The sequence below is a fragment of the Scyliorhinus canicula genome, chromosome 26 (assembly GCF_902713615.1).
Source record: "Scyliorhinus canicula chromosome 26, sScyCan1.1, whole genome shotgun sequence".
Lineage (NCBI taxonomy): Eukaryota > Metazoa > Chordata > Chondrichthyes > Carcharhiniformes > Scyliorhinidae > Scyliorhinus > Scyliorhinus canicula.
This window is the reverse complement of record NC_052171.1, coordinates 24,624,173-24,642,083: the sequence shown is the minus strand read 5'-3', so window position 1 is coordinate 24,642,083 and position 17,911 is coordinate 24,624,173. Positions and strand designations below refer to the sequence as shown.

The 17,911-nt window shown below is 48.3% G+C and overlaps 1 protein-coding gene across 2 annotated transcripts in view; it reads right to left on the bottom strand.

Annotated features, from left to right (window-relative positions):
- Positions 1 to 17,660, bottom strand: part of LOC119957387 (transcription factor 7-like 2) — a 35,091-nt gene extending 17,431 nt beyond the window's left edge. For both annotated transcript variants that reach the window (XR_005458792.1, XM_038785343.1), the window contains exons 1-3: positions 17,397 to 17,660; positions 17,190 to 17,259; positions 16,906 to 17,018 (exon numbers count right to left, since the gene is read on the bottom strand). Coding sequence is in view for 1 of the 2 variants with exons in the window: in XM_038785343.1 (XP_038641271.1) it covers positions 16,906 to 17,018; positions 17,190 to 17,259; positions 17,397 to 17,585 (372 nt within the window). In the remaining variant the exon portion in view is untranslated. The remainder of the gene's footprint in view (positions 1 to 16,905; positions 17,019 to 17,189; positions 17,260 to 17,396) is intronic.
- Positions 17,661 to 17,911: the final 251 nt, after the last annotated feature.

Sequence of the window (17,911 nt, the reverse complement as noted above, 5' to 3'; positions counted from 1 at the left end):
ACTCTCAGTAGCTCGAAATTTGGGGAATTGCAGTGTGCCCAGAAGGACTTTTTGTTACTGCTCCTGCTTTCTTCTCCCAACAGTTGGAGTATTGCGTACAGTTCTGGTCGCCTCATTATAGGAAGGAGGTGGAAGCTTTGGAACGGGTGCAGAGGAGATTTACCAGGATGTTGCCTGGTATGGAGGGAAAATCTTATGAGGAAAGGCTGATGGGCTTGAGGTCGTTTTCGTTAGAGAGAAGAAGGTTAAGAGGTGACTTAATAGAGGCATACAAAATGATCAGAGGGTTAGATAGGGTGGACAGCGAGAGCCTTCTCCCGCGGATGGGGGTGGCTAGCACGAGGGGACATAGCCTTAAATTGAGGGGTAATAGATATAGGACAGAGGTCAGAGGTGGGTTTTTTACGCAAAGAGTGGTGAGGCCGTGGAATGCCCTACCTGCAACAGTAGTGAACTCGCCAACATTGAGGGCATTTAAAAGTTTATTGGATAAGCATATGGATGATAAGGGCATAGTGTAGGTTAGATAGCCTTTAGTTTTTTTCCATGTCGGTGCAACATCGAGGGCCGAAGGGCCTGTACTGCGCTGTATCGTTCAAAAAAAGTGCCAAGTTTAGAAACTATGGCAGCCAGATTAAACACAACAAGATCCCACAAACATCAACAAGCCAACTGACCAGGAAATGTTAAAAGACTTGCATTTATGCAACACCATTTAAGACCACAGGATGTCTAATGGAGCAGGTCCGGCTTTGGGCCAATCACGCAGGAGCACATGAACCTGGGCCAATAGGGAGTTTGCACATGGTCCTAGGAGCAGTTTGGACCCTAGAGCTGAAATGTACAGACCTGTTATATTGTGTTCTGTGCATGTTACTTAACTGCCTCCGTCTTTCAGCAATAAACCCCTTTGTTAACCACTGGAACCCTGCAGTGTATGTCTCGAGCCACTACAATGTTGCAAAGCACTTTACAATCAATGAGGTACTTTTGAGGTGGAGTCACTCTTGTGTTGTAAGATTTAGTCGAGGACAAGTATTGACCATAACAGCTTGACCCTTGAACAATGCCATGGTCCTTGGGCATCCTGCTGGCAATCGCAACATGAATTTGTGCTCCAGCTTGTGGGTTGGTCGTTGAACCCAGCACCTGCTGACTCAAACGCAGGAATACACACTACCCACTGAACCAACCTGGCACTTAAAGCCACAGTCTCAGAGTCTGACAATGTCCCTCTCGGTTCTCCTCTCTGCTTCGTGGACCTATCTTTCAAAACACATTCTTCCCCCTCTCTCCATCCTCACCACGTTGGAATGGTGACCTACCGGACCATCTGGGTCTCCCCAAGGACCTCTCTCAAAAGGGGCACAGATGTCAGTTGCATCAAACCACCACACAAGGTCAAGAAGGTGCTCCAAATTATCTTTGCAGGGCAACCAAGGATGGAAAATAAATGCCAGCTTTGTCAGTGATGAACATAACTTGAGAATGGACAGACGAGTTAACAATTCTTGCTACACAGGCAGCTATGCAGCTTTTAACAGAGTCAAAGGGATCTGATCAAGTTTTTCAAAAAAGTGCAATCAGGACTGGGAATAAATACTGCAATGGGCTGACTTTAACAAAAAGATAATTCAGATACAGTCACGGTAGATTCCTACAAGGGGCAGAACTGGGACCAATAAAGCAAGAGCTCCCTGGAATGGCGAGGAAGATGAAAAAGAATATGTTTGCAGATGGGGAGATGGTGGTACTGTGGAAATGTCACCTGACTAATCGTCTAGAGTTCCAAGCTAATACTCTGAGGGCTCAGGTTCAAATCCCACCATGACAATTGATATTCAATTAATAAAGCTAGAAATGAAAAGTAATGCTGACCATGACAATTCTCATCAATTGTTGTCATGCAGTTCACCAATACCCTTTAGGAAACAATTGTGCCATCATTGCCCGTCCTGGCCTACAGGTGACTCCAGGCCCACAGCGATGTGGTCCACTCTATGGGCATGGGCTTCTGTGGAACCGACCGTGCGTTTTGTGGCAGAGCAGATAGTCAGCCATTGGTAGGTGGTAGAATCTTCTCGTCCCTCCTGTTGTCAATGGAGTTTCCCGTTGACACTGGGAAACATGTAGCAGGGTGGGTCATCTGCACGACCAGAGGGTCCCCAGGGCACGGGAGGCCATATAACTTTCCGGGCTTAAAATGCCCCTTGGTGTGACCGAGCAATTAGAAATCAAGGGCAATAAGGGATAGGCAACAACCCTTGCCAGTAATCCCATTAAAAATATGTGAGCTGGGTAATACAACCGAGAATCAGGCTGAATGAAGAGGGCAAGTAAAAAACAGAAACAAGGGTAGCAGCGAGAGAGCGAGTAAGACACTGACCGCAAACAAAGGGAATCCAAAAGTGAATGATTAATAAAACAAAACAGTGGAGCTGATTAGGGACCAAAAGATTTATGAATTGAGGCAGAGGTTTGGCTCAGGTACTAAATGATAACTTTGCTTCCATCTTTATCAAGGAAGTAAATGCTTCCAAATTGATGGAGAAGGAGGTGATAGAAGGAGGTGAATATGGAAAAAGAGCCATTAGATTGTCTGGTTGTACCTAAACTTGCTAAATGACCAGGGTCAGAGAATATGCGTGCAAGGACAAAGGGAAATAAAGCATGAAAATTACAGAGGTGCTGACAATAAGCTTCCCATCGGCCTGATGCCAGAAGAGGGGAGAATTACCAACTGTTCAGAAAGGTGTGCAAAGTCGCATCCAGCAACTACAGCCCAGACCACTGAACCTCAGTTGAGAAAATTTTTAGAAATGATAATCTAGAACAAAATTAACAGTCAGTAAGACAAGTGGGAATTAATTCAGGAAAACCAGCTGGGGGACAATTATGTTTACCCGACTTGCTTGAGATTTTTGAAGAGGTAACAGATGGCATTAATGGGGCCAATTTGGTTGTTGAGGTGCACATGGACTTCCAAAAGGTATTTGGAAAACTGTGGCACAACAGACCTGCGAACCAAGTCATAGGAATAACAGGGACAGTTGCAATCAAATTAAAATTGGACCAGTGGTAGTAGCGGTGAATCATTGTTTTGTGGAGGAAGCAACCCCCAAGAGATCGATATTAGGACCACTGCTTCTCTTGGTCTATAGTAATGACCATGACTTGGGTGGAAGTGGCATAATTAACAGAAGCCACAAAACTTGGAAGTATTGTGGTCTGCGAGGGGGACAGCAAGAGACGTTAGTCGGACTTGGACAGGAGCTGGAATGGGCGGACAAGTGGCAGATGCAATTTAATGCAGACACATGTGAGGTGCTTCAATTTGGTCGGAAAAACAAGGAGAGACAATATTTGACAAAAGGTACAATTCTAAGGAGGGGGGGGGGGGGGGGGCAGGACAAGAGGTCCTGGGGGGAGATGTGTGCAAATCATTAGACGTGGCATGGCAGGTTGAGAAAGCAGTTAATAAAGCAGCCGGAACCCTGGACTTTATTAAGGCAGAGAGTAGAAAAGCTCTCTTTTCTACTGAGAGAGCTTAGAAGCTCTCTTCTAAGAGAGCTCCCAGTGAGATTGTATAAAACACTGGCTCAACCTCAGCAGGAGTAATGCATCCAATTCTGGGAACCACACTTTAGCAGAGAAACTTTATAGGAACGGTTCCATGGAAAAAAAAACAGGCAGCAACGTTTTGGCAGACTGACCCAAATGACCTCCACCTGACCTGGAGAGTCAATGGTATTCACTCTTTGTGGCCATCACAAGCAGCAACTCCTGCTCTTACCCAGACAATCTGACCCCACTCTCAGAACATAATTAAGATCCAACAAATAAACACAGACAGGGACTGATGTTAGGATTCTCCGTCTCCTGTCTGTGATTCACTGACAATAACTGGCTCTTCACAATCGATTCAGTTTGCTTTGAACATTTCGCTCTTAAAGTCTTTTTATTTTATTAACTATTGAAAATTCCAGGATTCCATCCGTAGGGTCATCATTTATGAAACCAAAACTTGTAAGGATTTGTGTGAAAGTGTTACAGCTGCAAACAAGACCCAGCTAACATTTCAATTTTCACACTTTGCAAATAGGTCCCTTGATCACACAATGAGAAAAAGGCAAAATTAAGTTCACAAGAATCAGACACCAAGAGTAAAGCTCCCTTGAAACTGTCCCGTCAAACACTCCCAGGGCAGGTACAGGACAGGTTTAGGTAGAGAACAAAGTTCCACCTACATGGTCCCAAACCTTTTCAGGAGCCCTGTTCGCTCAAAGGTGGGGGGGGGGGGGGGGGGGGGGGCAGATGTTTGGTCTCTTGGGGAATTAAATGCTACGCGAGGAAGAGGGGGAAAGTGGAGTTGAGGCAGATTATTAGGCTTGAAAGTATTGAATGTCAGACGAGGCTCAAGGGGCAATTTGGTCGACTCTTGCTCCCGTATCTTATGTTATGCTCTTAATTAGAAATATGTCATGCAGGACTGAAACAGGACGCACACAAGCAGCCTTCCATTCAAGAAATGTGCATGTGTGCCTCGGAAGCAAACTGAAAAAGGACCACACAGTGCAACTAATGGGCTGCACACAGTGAAGAGAATTTAAAGAGACCAGGATAAGAGCGAGGGGGTGGAGGAGTGTACTCAAGAGTGGGGACAGGGGAGGATTGTTCAGAAAGGAAACAAAGGGAATCGGGTTTTCCCACATTCCAGCCCCTGAAACTCGCATTTCCTCTCCACCAAAGTCTGCGACCTCACTCACATCCCAAGTGTTGCAGTTGCTCTGTGCTGCATGGTTGTGGCTGGGGTGCAGTGGAGGGGGGGGGGGGGGGAGGCAGCAGGCAACTCAAGAGCACAGATCTCCAGAAGGTGGCAGCTTATTCCCACACTGCACACTGGGAACAGAGGGGTGATTGTGAAGCAGCCGCTCACCACTACATACTTCAGATGTTTGTAATGAAAACAGAACGGAACAACTCGTCACTGACTCAAACCAGTTTACAACTGTGGATAGAGGATCAGGCACTGATCGAGACCCCACCAATAACGGGGAATGGGTTAACGGGGAAAGGTAGAGTGAGATGAACAAATTAAAAAGCAAGAGGGTTTGCAAGAGTGGCAAAGAGAGACACCACTCAGTCAGAGTTTTGCAGTTCAATCTACTGACAGAATGCCCTCTCGGGTTCTGTGCAATTAATTCCCGTTCCAACAATAGCCCCCTGAGCCCATCTGACTCTCTGCATTAACATGACAGCAGGAATGTCGAGGTGTGCACACAGGGTGAACCAGAACAAAAAAGGAGTGTGCTCGCAACCAGCTCAATTTGCCCCAGACCCATTCCACAAAGGGAGAGCCCAGAAATGAAGGAGGATTTTAATTCACTCCATGCACCTTTAGCAATGACAGGCTACTCCGCACCTGACCCCATTTCAAATTTGGTCTAAATGTGGACAAAAGAGTTTAAACCAAGAGGCAAAGTGAGAGTGACAACCTTTGACATCAAGGCCACGGTAGCATTGTGGATAGCACAATCGCTTCACAGCTCCAGAGTCCCAGGTTCGATTCCGGCTTGGGTCACTGTCTGTGCGGAGTCTGCACGTCCTCCCCATGTCTGCGTGGGTTTCCTCCGGGTGCTCCGGTTTCCTCACACAGTCCAAGATGTGCTGTTAGGTGGATTGGCCATGATAAATTGCCCTTAGTGTCCAAAATTGCCCTTAGTGTTGGGTGGGGTTACTGGGTTATGGGGATAGGGTGGAGGTGTGGGTTTGGGTAGGGTGCTCTTTCAAAGATCGGTGCAGACTCAATGGGCCGAATGGCCTCCTTCGGCACTATAAATTCTATGATTCTGTGATAACCTTCCATCCCCTTGTTAATCAAGAATCTATTTCTGCTTGAAAAATATTCAAAGCTTCAGCTTCCACTGCCTTTTGAGGAAGAGAGTTTCAAAGACTCACGGCCTTCAGAGAAAACCCCCACCTTAGTCTTAATTTTTAAACAGTGCCTCCTCGTTCTAATTCTCCGACAAGGGGAAACATCCTTTCCACATCCGCCCTGTCATATAACCTCCACAGTGCAGAAGGAGGCCATTCGCCCATCGAGGCTGCACTGACCCTTCGAACGAGCACGCTACCATATCCACTCACCCAACCACCTCTTTCTACCCCATAACCTAACCAGCATATCCCTGGATACGAAGGGACAATTTAGCATGGCCATCCTACCTAACCTATCTTCTGGACTGTGGGAGGAAATCGAAGCACCCGGAGGAAACCCAGACAGACCTTCAGGGCCTGAAAGGTTCCAATCAAGTCACCACTTTGTCCTCTAAACTAGTCTCTCCAAACTTTCCTCACAAGACAATCAACCCATTCCTGGTATCAGCCCAGGAGACCTTCTCTGAACTGCTTCAAATTCAGTTACATATTTTCTTAAATAAAGAGATCAATACTGTGCACAATACTCCAGATGTGGTCTCACCAATGCCCTGTACAACTGAAGCAGAGCTTTCTGGGGGGGATTACCATAGACCAGAAACTGAACTGGGTTAACCATATAAATACTGTGGCTACAAGAGCAGGTCAGAGGCTGGGAAATCTGCAGTGGGTAACTCACTTCCTGACTCCCCAAAGCTTGTCCACCATCGACAAAACACATGTCGCGAGTATGATGGAAACTCTCCCCTAGCCTGGGGGAGTACAGCTCCAACAACACAAGAAACTGGACGTCATCCAGGACAAAGCTACCCACTGGATCGGAACCCCATCCACAAACATTCATTCCCTCCTCCATTGATGCACATTAGCAGCAGTCCGTACAAGATGCACTGCAGGAATTCACTAAGGCTCCTTCGATAGTACCTTCCAAACCTGCAACTTCTACCGTCTAGAAAGCGAAGGGTCTCATATGCCACAGAAAACCATCACCTGCAAGTTCCCCTACAAGCCACTCACCACCCAGACTTCAAAGTATATCTCCGTTCTTTCACTGTGGTTGGGTCAAAATCCTCAAATTCCCTCCCTAACTGCACTGTGGGTGTGTCTACACCTCATGGACTGCAGCGGTTCAAGAAGGAAGCTCACCATCACCTTTATGAAGGGCAATTGAACAAAGAACAAAGAAAAGTACAGCACAGGAACAGGCCCTTCGGCCCTCCAAGCTTGTGCCGACCATGCTGCCCGTCTAAACTAAAATCTTCTACACTTCCAGGGTCCTCTATTCCCACCCTATTCATGTATTTGTCAAGATGCCCCTTAAATGTCACTATCGTCCCTGCTTCCACCACCTCCTCTGGCAGCGACTTCCAGGCCCCCACTACCCACTGTATTACAAAAACTTGCCTCGTACATCTCCTCTAAACCTTGCCCCTCGCTTAAACCTATGCCCCCGAGTAATTGACCCTTCTACCCTGGGGAAAAGCCTCTGACTATCCACTCTGTCTATGCCCCTCATAATTTTGTAGACCTCTATCAGGTCGCCCTCAACCTCCTTCGTTCCAGCGAGAACAAACCGAGTTTATTCAACCGCTCCTCATAGCTAATGCTATGGGGATCAGCAATAAATGCTGGCCTAGCCAGGATAGGCACATCCCAAATTAATGCGGAGCACGCTTCGCCCCCCCACCTCCCTACATCCATAGCCCAATACAGACTCATTCGTGGAGCCAGTCCCCTGCTATACCCCAGTTCTAACACAATAGTGGGCTTGTGATCACAAATTGGCAGCCATGAGCCCATTAACAGACTTTGTCGACAGGAGATGGGATATTTTAAAATTTAATAATCTTTACTGTCACAAGCTTACATTAACACTCAATAAAGTTGCTGTGAAAATCCCCTAGTCGCCACATTCCGGCGCCTGTTCGGGTACACAGAGGGAGAAATCAGAATGGCCAATTCACCTAACAGCACGTCTTTAGAGACTTGTGGGAGGAAACCGGAGCACCCGGAGGAAACCCACGCAGACATGGGGAGAACGTGCAGACTCCGCACAGACGAGAATCGAACCTGGTGCTGTGAAGCCATAGTGCTAACCACTGTGCTACCAAGCTGCCCACTTCATGATGCCCGTGAGCAGAGGATTTGGGCAGAATTCAGACACAAGTTTGATTCCTACACACTAATAATTTATCAGTCACATTTAGAGTCACTAAATGAATTTTTCTCTAACCAATAGAGGTGCTGTGGCAGAAAGGACAAAGTGGAGGGAGTGTTATTATATATTGAACCCATAGAATCCCCACAATACAGATGGAGGCCATTTAGCTCATCAAGTTTGCACCACCCCTGCCTGAAAGAACACCCTACCTAGGCCCAATCCCCCACTCTATCCCCTCAACCCGACTTAAAGTCCAAAAATGTGCAGGTTAAGGCACACTCTTAACATGATCAATCCACGAATGCGCATCCTTGGACCATGGAAGGAAATCCACGCAGACACGGGGACCGCGTGCAAACTGCATACAGACAGTGAACCAAGCCGGAAATTTAACCTGGGACCCTGTCACTGTCAGGCAGCCGTACTAACCACTGTGCCACCGTGCTGTACCTGCCCTGGGAGTGTTTGATGGGGACAGTGTAGAGGGAGCTTTACTCTGTATCTAACCCCGTGCTGTACCTGCCCTGGGAGTGTTTGATGGGGACAGTGTAGAGGGAGCTTTACTCTGTATCTAACCCCGTGCTGTACCTGTCCTGGGAGTGTTTGATGGGGACAGTGTAGAGGGAGCTTTACTCTGTATCTAACCCCGTGCTGTACCTGCCCTGGGAGTGTTTGAGGGGGACAGTGTAGAGGGAGCTTTACTCTGTATCTAACCCCGTGCTGTACCTGCCCTGGAAGTGTTTGATGGGGACAGTGTAGAGGGAGCTTTACTCTGTATCTAACCCCGTACTGTACCTGTCCTGGGAGTGTTTGATGGGGACAGTGTAGAGGGATCTTTACTCTGTATCTATCCCCGTGCTGTACCTGTCCTGGGAGTGTTTGATGGGGACAGTGTAGAGGGAGCTTTACTCTGTATCTAACCCCGTGCTGTACCTGCCCTGGGAGTGTTTGATGGGGACAGTGTAGAGGGAGCTTTACTCTGTATCTAACCCCGTGCTGTACCAGTCCTGGGAGTGTTTGAGGGGGACAGTGTAGAGGGAGCTTTACTCTGTATCTAACCCCGTGCTGTACCTGCCCTGGGAGTGTTTGATGGGGACAGTGTAGAGGGAGCTTTACTCTGTATCTAACCCCGTGCTGTACCTGCCCTGGGAGTGTTTGAGGGGGACAGTGTAGAGGGAGCTTTACTCTGTATCTAACCCCGTGCTGTACCTGCCCTGGAAGTGTTTGATGGGGACAGTGTAGAGGGAGCTTTACTCTGTATCTAACCCCGTACTGTACCTGTCCTGGGAGTGTTTGATGGGGACAGTGTAGAGGGATCTTTACTCTGTATCTATCCCCGTGCTGTACCTGTCCTGGGAGTGTTTGATGGGGACAGTGTAGAGGGAGCTTTACTCTGTATCTAACCCCGTGCTGTACCTGCCCTGGGAGTGTTGATGGGGACAGTGTAGAGGGAGCTTTACTCTGTATCTAACCCCGTGCTGTACCAGTCCTGGGAGTGTTTGAGGGGGACAGTGTAGAGGGAGCTTTACTCTGTATCTAACCCCGTGCTGTACCTGCCCTGGAAGTGTTTGAGGGGGACAGTGTAGAGGGAGCTTTACTCTGTATCTAACCCCGTACTGTACCTGTCCTGGGAGTGTTTGATGGGGACAGTGTAGAGGGATCTTTACTCTGTATCTATCCCCGTGCTGTACCTGTCCTGGGAGTGTTTGATGGGGACAGTGTAGAGGGAGCTTTACTCTGTATCTAACCCCGTGCTGTACCTGCCCTGGGAGTGTTTGATGGGGACAGTGTAGAGGGAGCTTTACTCAGTATCTAACCCCGTACTGTACCTGTCCTGGGAGTGTTTGATGGGGACAGTGTAGAGGGATCTTTACTCTGTATCTATCCCCGTGCTGTACCTGTCCTGGGAGTGTTTGATGGGGACAGTGGAGAGGGAGCTTCACTCTGTATCTAACCCCGTACTGTACCTGTCCTGGGAGTGTTTGATGGGGACAGTGTAGAGGGATCTTTACTCTGTATCTATCCCCGTGCTGTACCTGTCCTGGGAGTGTTTGATGGGGACAGTGTAGAGGGAGCTTTACTCTGTATCTGACCCCGTGCTGTACTTGTCCTGGGAGTGTTTGATGGGGACAGTGTAGAGGGAGCTTTACTCTGTATCTAACCCCGTGCTGTACCTGCCCTGGGAGTGTTTGATGGGGACAGTGTAGAGGGAGCTTTACTCAGTATCTAACCCCGTGCTGTACCTGCCCTGGGAGTGTTTGATGGGGACAGTGTGGAGGGAGCTTTACTCTGTATCTAACCCCGTGCTGTACCTGTCCTGGGAGTATTTGATGGGGACAGTGTAGAGGGAGCTTTACTCTGTATCTAACCCCATGCTGTATGTGCCCTGGGAGTGTTTGATGGGGACAGTGTAGAGGGAGCTTTACTCTGTATCTAACCCCGTGCTGTACATCAATCGTGAGTCGAAGACAAAAATGAATCATCACCTCAAGAGCACTGGCAAAAATGAAATCACATCTAGACACAAGCTCAGAATGTATCACAGCACTTCACCATCATTTTGTAAGTGTCATCACTAATGTAAAGCAGGAAAGATAGCCTAACATCTTCCCACAAATAGCAATCTTATCATGTCGGGTCAGGGTTAAATATTGACCAGGACACTGAAGAGAGATTCCCTTCTTAATTCAAACAGCATTATATGGCATTATTTAAAATAGATCGGGCAGAGAGAAAAGATGTGACCTGCATTTCATATTTAATTTGAAGATATCACCAACTGTGCAACTTAACCACTGGGCCGTCCTTCCGACAATGCAGTAACCACAATGCCCTGCCCACCCAATGTGCAGCACTCCCTCAGGGCACACCCCATGATATGGCCTGAAATCGCATCTTTCTCTACTTCTCTCCTTTGAACTCTCATATACTTTGGTACCATTGCTGCCCTGTTACTGGATTGGTGATCACAAAGGCCTGGGCTAATGACGTTCAGTTAGGAGTTGGAATCCTACCACATCAGCTGGGGAATTTAAATTCAGTAAATTAAATGTGGAATATAAATGAAGTATTAGGGGCAGCATCGTGGCGCAGTGATTAGCATTGCTGCCTCACATCGCCGAGGTCCCAGGTTCGATCCTGGCTCTGGGACACTGTGTGGAGTTTGCACATTCTCCCTGTGTTTGCGTGTGTTTCACCCCCACAATCCAAAGATGTGCAGGGTAGGTAGATTGGCCATGCTAACTTACCCCTCAATTGAAAAAAATGAATTGGGTACTCTACATTTATTTTTTTTACATTTTTACAAATAAATGTAGTATTAGACACGGTTACCATGAATATAACAGTTTGTCATGAAGGCTCACCCAGTTCACGCATGTCCTGTTTAGAATGGAATCTACCATCCTTGGCGGTCGAGCCTGCATATCACATAACGCCACAGCAATCTAAAAAGGCCCAACATGTCACCCAGCTCCACTAAACAACAACAAATCTACAGTAACAATGAAGCTGAATAATCCTGCAGAATCCATTTAATAATAATCGCTTATCGTCACAAGTAGGCTTCAACGAAGTTACTGTGAAAAACCCCTAGTCGCCACATTCCGGTGTCTGTTCGGAGAGGCTGGTACGGGGAATTGAACCCGTGCTGCTGCCTTGTTCTGCATCACAAGCCAGCTATTTAGCCCACACATGGCCAATCCATGGTTAGGCATCACATCTTGTCTGGTCCAACCTGCAGATCCTCCTCGCTAACATACGGCACTCCAGAGAGCTATCTCACAGACTAGGCAACAGTCTCACATTGTTGTGCCCTACAGCCAGACACCTCCATCATCACGAACATCAACCAGAAACACAAAATGCGGAAACACTGAGGAGATCAGGCAGAATCGGTTGAGAGAGGAAAATGAGTTAACATACGAGTTCTGATGTAAGGTGACTGATGAAATGTTAACTCTGTTTCGTTCTCCATTGAGACTGCCACAACTGCGGAGTATTTTCAGTGTTTTCTCTTTTCATTATCTCCATCGCTAAATATGCCCCATCCAGTCTTCTGGACAGGCATACCAGAGGATTCTGGACAGGCATACCAGAGGTATTCAGTCAGTTGAGGAGCGCACAACATTGACTCTGAACCCCATGAAGTCTCACAACATGAGCACGCAACTCTCCTGTTGATTACCACCTAGACCCCTCCCCCATTGCTTCAGGAAGAGCTAGGTCCATGAATATCTCCATTCTCAATATGCAGAGCCCAGCACATCAGAGCAAAAGACAAGGATGAAGATTGTTTGCAGTGATAGTCATACCATCACAGTTGGAGGCATTTGGACCTTTGAGTCCATGCCAACTTCCTGTAGAGTAATTCAGGCAGTCCTATTCCCTTGCTGTATCCCCAGAGCTCTGAAAGTTTATTTCTCTGACGTGCCTATTCAATTTCTTCTGGAAATCATTGACCGTCTACACTTGCAGAACTCTGAGGCTGGAGGCTCCTGTCGGAAAATGTTTTTCCTCATAATCCCCTTAATCTCTTGCTCTAAACTTTCAATGCATGTCCCCCAGAACATTGACCATCAGCTCACCATAACAGCTTTACTTTGTCCACCAAATTTACTGAAGAGAATCATCGAATGGTTACAGCACAAAATGAGGATCTCTGTCAAAACAGATCAGCTCATCCCATTGCCCTACCTTTCCCCTTTCCGAAGCAACCAATTCCCTTTTGAAAGCCATGTTTTAATTTTCCTCAGCCATTCGGGGCAGCACGGTAGCATGGTGGTTAGCATAAATGCTTCACAGCTCCAGGGTCCCAGGTTCGATTCCCGGCTGGGTCACTGTCTGTGTGGAGTCTGCACGTCCTCCCCCTGTGTGCGTGGGTTTCCTCCGGGTGCTCCGGTTTCCTCCCACAGTCCAAAGATGTGCGGGTTAGGTGGATTGGCCATGCTAAATTGCCCGTAGTGTCCTAATAAAAGTAAGGTTAAGGGGGGGGGGGGTTGTTGGGTTACGGGTATAGGGTGGATACGTGGGTTTCAGTAGGGTGATCATGGTTCGGCACAACATTGAGGGCCGAAGGGCCTGTTCTGCGCTGTACTGTTCTATGTTCTATGCTCTCAGGCAGTGCACTCCTGATTCGAACTACTGACTATGTAAAATAGCCATGATGTGGAGATGCCGGCGTTGGACTGGGGTGAGCACAGTAAGAAGTCTTACAACATCAGGTTAAAGTCCAACAGATTTGTTTCGAATCACTAGCTTCCGGAGCACTGCTCCTTCCTCTTCCTCATTCATCTGAGGAAGGAGCAGTGCTCCGAAAGCTAGTGATTCGAAACAAACCTGTTGGGACTTTAACCTAGTGTCGTAAAACTTCTTACTGTGTAAAACAGGTTCTCATGTCACCATTGCTTCTTTTGAGACATCATAAATCAGTGTCATCTGGTTCTCAACCCTTCTGCCAATGGGAACAATTCATCGCAACTACTCAGTCCAGTCGCACCGTGATCTTGAACACCTCTACAAAATCTCCACTCAACCTTTTCTTTAACAGCTCCAGTTTCACCAATCCATTCTCTGAACTAAATGAAATCTCTCATCTCCAGAACCATTCGCAGTTGTGTTAACGAGTATTTTATGTGGCACTTTGTCAACCATTTTCCTGGAATCCGTACAGACGAGATCCATTGCATTGCCCTCATCGCCCTTTGCTGTTCATTCATCGGAACATTCCATTGGACACATCAAGCAAGATGTGTCTATTACAAATCCATGCTGACACTCCCGAATTGACTTGAACCTCTCCAAGTGCCTGTTTTTATTTGGACAGCACAGTAGCAGAGTGGTTAGCATTATGGCTTCACAGCCCCAGGGTCACAGTTCGATTCCCAGCTTGGTTCACTGTCTGTGCGGAGTCTGCTCGTTCTTCCCGTGTCTGCGTGGGATTCTCCCACAAGTCCCGAAAGACGTGCTATTAGGTAATTTGGACATTCTGAATTCTCCCTCTGTCTACCCGAACAGGCACCAAAACATTGCCCAAACACCAATGTTAAACTGACCGGCCTGTTGTTCCTGGCAATGTCCTTGCACCATCTCTTCAATAATTGGCCAAACTCCATCTAGGGAAGACTGGAACATTATGGAGTGCTCGGTCCACCCCACCTCCTTAAGCAACCTGTGCTGCAACCAGACAATTTCCCATGAAACCTTAACTGGCCATCTTCAGCCAGAAGTACCAAGAAAGTGCCATCTCTGCCTCCCATGCTCTCCACCATCTCAGAAGCCAGTCTTCAGCCAATTCGGTTCACTCCTTCTAATACAAAGTTACATCTGCTCACACTGGACACAGCACAGCAATGGCTATGGACCCTGACATCAACCCTGCTATGGTCCTAGAAACAGGTGCTCCAGAAACCCACAGCCCTAGCCAAAGGTGTTCCAGTGGAAAAATATAAATGTCATGGGGAATCGAGGGGGAAACTCTGTCCTGACTGGAATTATACCTAACATAAAGGAAGATGGCTGTGCCTGTTGGAGGTCAATCATCTCAGGCCCAAATATATCGCTTTGGGAGTTTCTCAGTTTAGTGTCCTAGGCTCAACTATCTTCTGCTATTTCACCAATGACATTCCTTCATCATAAGGTCAGAAATGTGAACAGTCACTGATGGCTGCACAGTGCTACTCGCAACTTCTCAAGGTACTGAAGCAGTCCGTGTTCATCCATAGCAACTTTCTGGCTCGAGTTGATAAGTGGCGAATAACGTTCAGGCAATGACCATTTCTAACAAGTCTGACCACCTCCCGTAACATTCAATAGCATTACTATCACAAAATCCCATGTCATCAATATCCCGAGAGTCAGTTAACCCAAAACTTACTGGACCAGCCACATACCTATTGCACCTACAAGGTCAGGCCAGTGGCTGAAGAGTGTGGAGATTAATCACCTCCTATCCACCACAAACAAAGCACAAGTCACAAATGTGATGGAATACTCTCCACTTGCCTGGCTAAGTGAAGTTCCAACAACACTCGAGGAGCTCAACACCACCCAGGACAAAACAGCCTGCTTGATTGGCACCCCCTCCACTACAGTGGCAGCAGCATGTACCATCGACTGGTAACTGTTGTCACTCACCCAGGCTCCTTTAACAGCACCTTCCAAACCCATGACCTCTCCCATCTTGAAAGACCGATTTGGCTTTTTAATTCCAGATTTTTCATTCATCAAATTTAAACTCTCCAGCTGCTGTGATGCCTCCAGACGATAACTACTCCAGACCTTTGGGTGACTCACTGATAACAATGTTACTGTCTGTCCACTGCTGCTGAAACCCTCATCCACATCTTTTTGATCAAATGCTCTCCTGACCAGTTTTCTCACATCTCACCCAACATAAAATTGAGGCCAACCAAACATCGACTGTCCATATCCTAACTCGCAACAAGTCCCATTCACCCATCAACCTCGATATTTGTTGACTGACAGTATTCCTCATCTAGAAACATCACTATTTCAAAATCCTTATCCTAGTTTCCAGATTCCCCGAGGATATACATCATGCAGTTCCACATTTTCTGCTATGTACCAGTAGAGCTGCAGAGGGTATATGGGGCTTTTGCAGCAAGACACCTAGTAACATCTCCCCATCTTGGTAGTCTGCATCCTCCAATTCTCATCTCTTGCACACACCCAATTTTAACTGCTGCACCATTGCAGCCGTGACTTCAGCTGTCTGCATCCCAAACTAAACCTTGCCGCCCCTCTCGCTCTCAATTCTCCTTTAAGATGATTGTTAGAACCTCTTTAATCAAGTTTTCAGTCCTCTGTCCGAATATCCCTTTCTATGATTTGGTGTCAATTGTTTCCATGTTCCTATGGAGGGACCTTGGGACATGCAAAGAGCTGCGTGGAAGCAAGTTACCGTTTGTTGCTTCACAACAACAAACCATTTGTTGCTCAGTGATTCACTGACAGCCTTGACTGAATTGTAGGGCTCCTTGTCCATTCCACAGTGCCGCATTCACAGCAACAAGTTCCACCTCAAGTCTGATCCAACATTTGCCCCAGAGGATGAACACATCCTGAAAATCTACACAACCCGTTCGCTCAGTCTAAAGATCACAATAGAATGAGCCAAGTTTAGAGTGAGCACAGATTGAGAGATGTGGAGACATTGCAACTAGATAATTAATTAATAGAGTTACACAGATACTGGCGTGCAGACACATCTAGTGAGAGTGGGAGTGGTGGACACCAGGAGGGTGGCAGATGGAGACAGAGGGAGTGGAACCAGACACAGTGACTGCAGCTAAATCCAGCAGAGTCAGTGCCCACTCTGTCAGCCAGTGAGCGTCTGCCCCACTCCCTCAGAGCGGGCACTAATGTTTCACTCTCTACCTCCCAGGGTTTTGGTATTCAGTTCCTCCAGCCCGGGGGAATAAATTCTGAGGCCATCGCTTTATGGAAATTACCCGCCCTGGGGCCCTCCCGAAAGTGCAGAAAGTTCATCGAAACTTTGCAAACTTTGTGAGCAGAGAGAGACACACGCAGACTGTCTGCCCATCCCGGATCATACAGCACAGAACAAAAGCCTGAGAGGCCAGTCTTGGGGGGGGGGGGGGGGGGGGGGAAGTTGGGAAAAGGAAACGGGAAAAGGAGTGGGAAGAGGGAGAAGGAGTGGGAAGAGGGAAAGCTCCTGCACCCCCCCCCCCCTCCCTCCCACACACAGAGGCTCAGATTCCCCACCCAGCCCCCAACAAACAAAACAACCCGAGCGAGTTGGGAGGGAAAAGTTTATGGAGACTTACCGTGCGAGCCCCTGGGGACAGGGATCCAGTTGGGAGGTAGGGAGCCGACAAGTCCGGGATCATGATGAAGGGGTAAGCTGCTCCCTTGAACAAACCTCCATCTTGCCTTTTGACTGGGAATTTGGGAACATGGCCGAGAGAGGGAGAGGGAGAGAGAGAGGGAAAAAGTTGATCAAACTTTTATGAATTGCCAGGAATGTTGGAAATCTGTGGATGCAGAAAGGGGCGGTGAGAGGGAGAGGGGGGATGGAAGGAAGGGGGGATGGAAGAGGCTCAGCTCTCACCTTCCTGATGGTATTCCCGGATCTTCTCTGCAAAACTCCCCGAGCTCCTGGGCTGCGGACGGCGGTCAGCCTGGAAGAGAGGAAGGAGAGAAAGGAGAGCTGTGAGTGGGAAGGGGGCTGTGAGTGCGTAAGGAGGGGTCCGGGGTGGGATAGGGGAAAACAGGGGGAGAGGGGAACGGGACCCCCACCCCCAGGGGCCTCCCTCACCTCGGACTCGGAGGAGCTGCTGCGGGGCTCCGGCTCCTCCGTCTCGCTGACCAGCGACGACTTGACCTCGGCCAGATCCCGCTCGGCAGACTCGCTGCCCGGGCTCTTCCCCTCCTGCTCGCCCTCGTCCTGGAAGGAGATCATCTCATCGCTGGCCCCCAGATCATCGGCTCCGGGCAGCTGCGGCATCTCTCCCGCTGCCCCTCTCCTCTCTCCCTCCTTTTCTCTCTCTCTCCTTCCCCCTCTCCCTCTCTCTGATTGACACTTTGATGGACAAGAAACTTCCAAAGCTGCTCTCCAATCAGCAGCCCCCCCGGGGGCGGAGCCAGAGCCTGGAGCTGACTCCGTCCCGGGAATCTCCCCCCTCATCCCGGGAATCTCCCCCCTCATCCCGGGAATCTCCCCCCTCATCCCGGGAATCTCCCCCCTCATCCCGGGAATCTCTCCCCTCATCCCGGGAATCTCTCCCCTCATCCCAGCACAGCCCAGCAGACCCCCAACTCCCTCCTCATCCC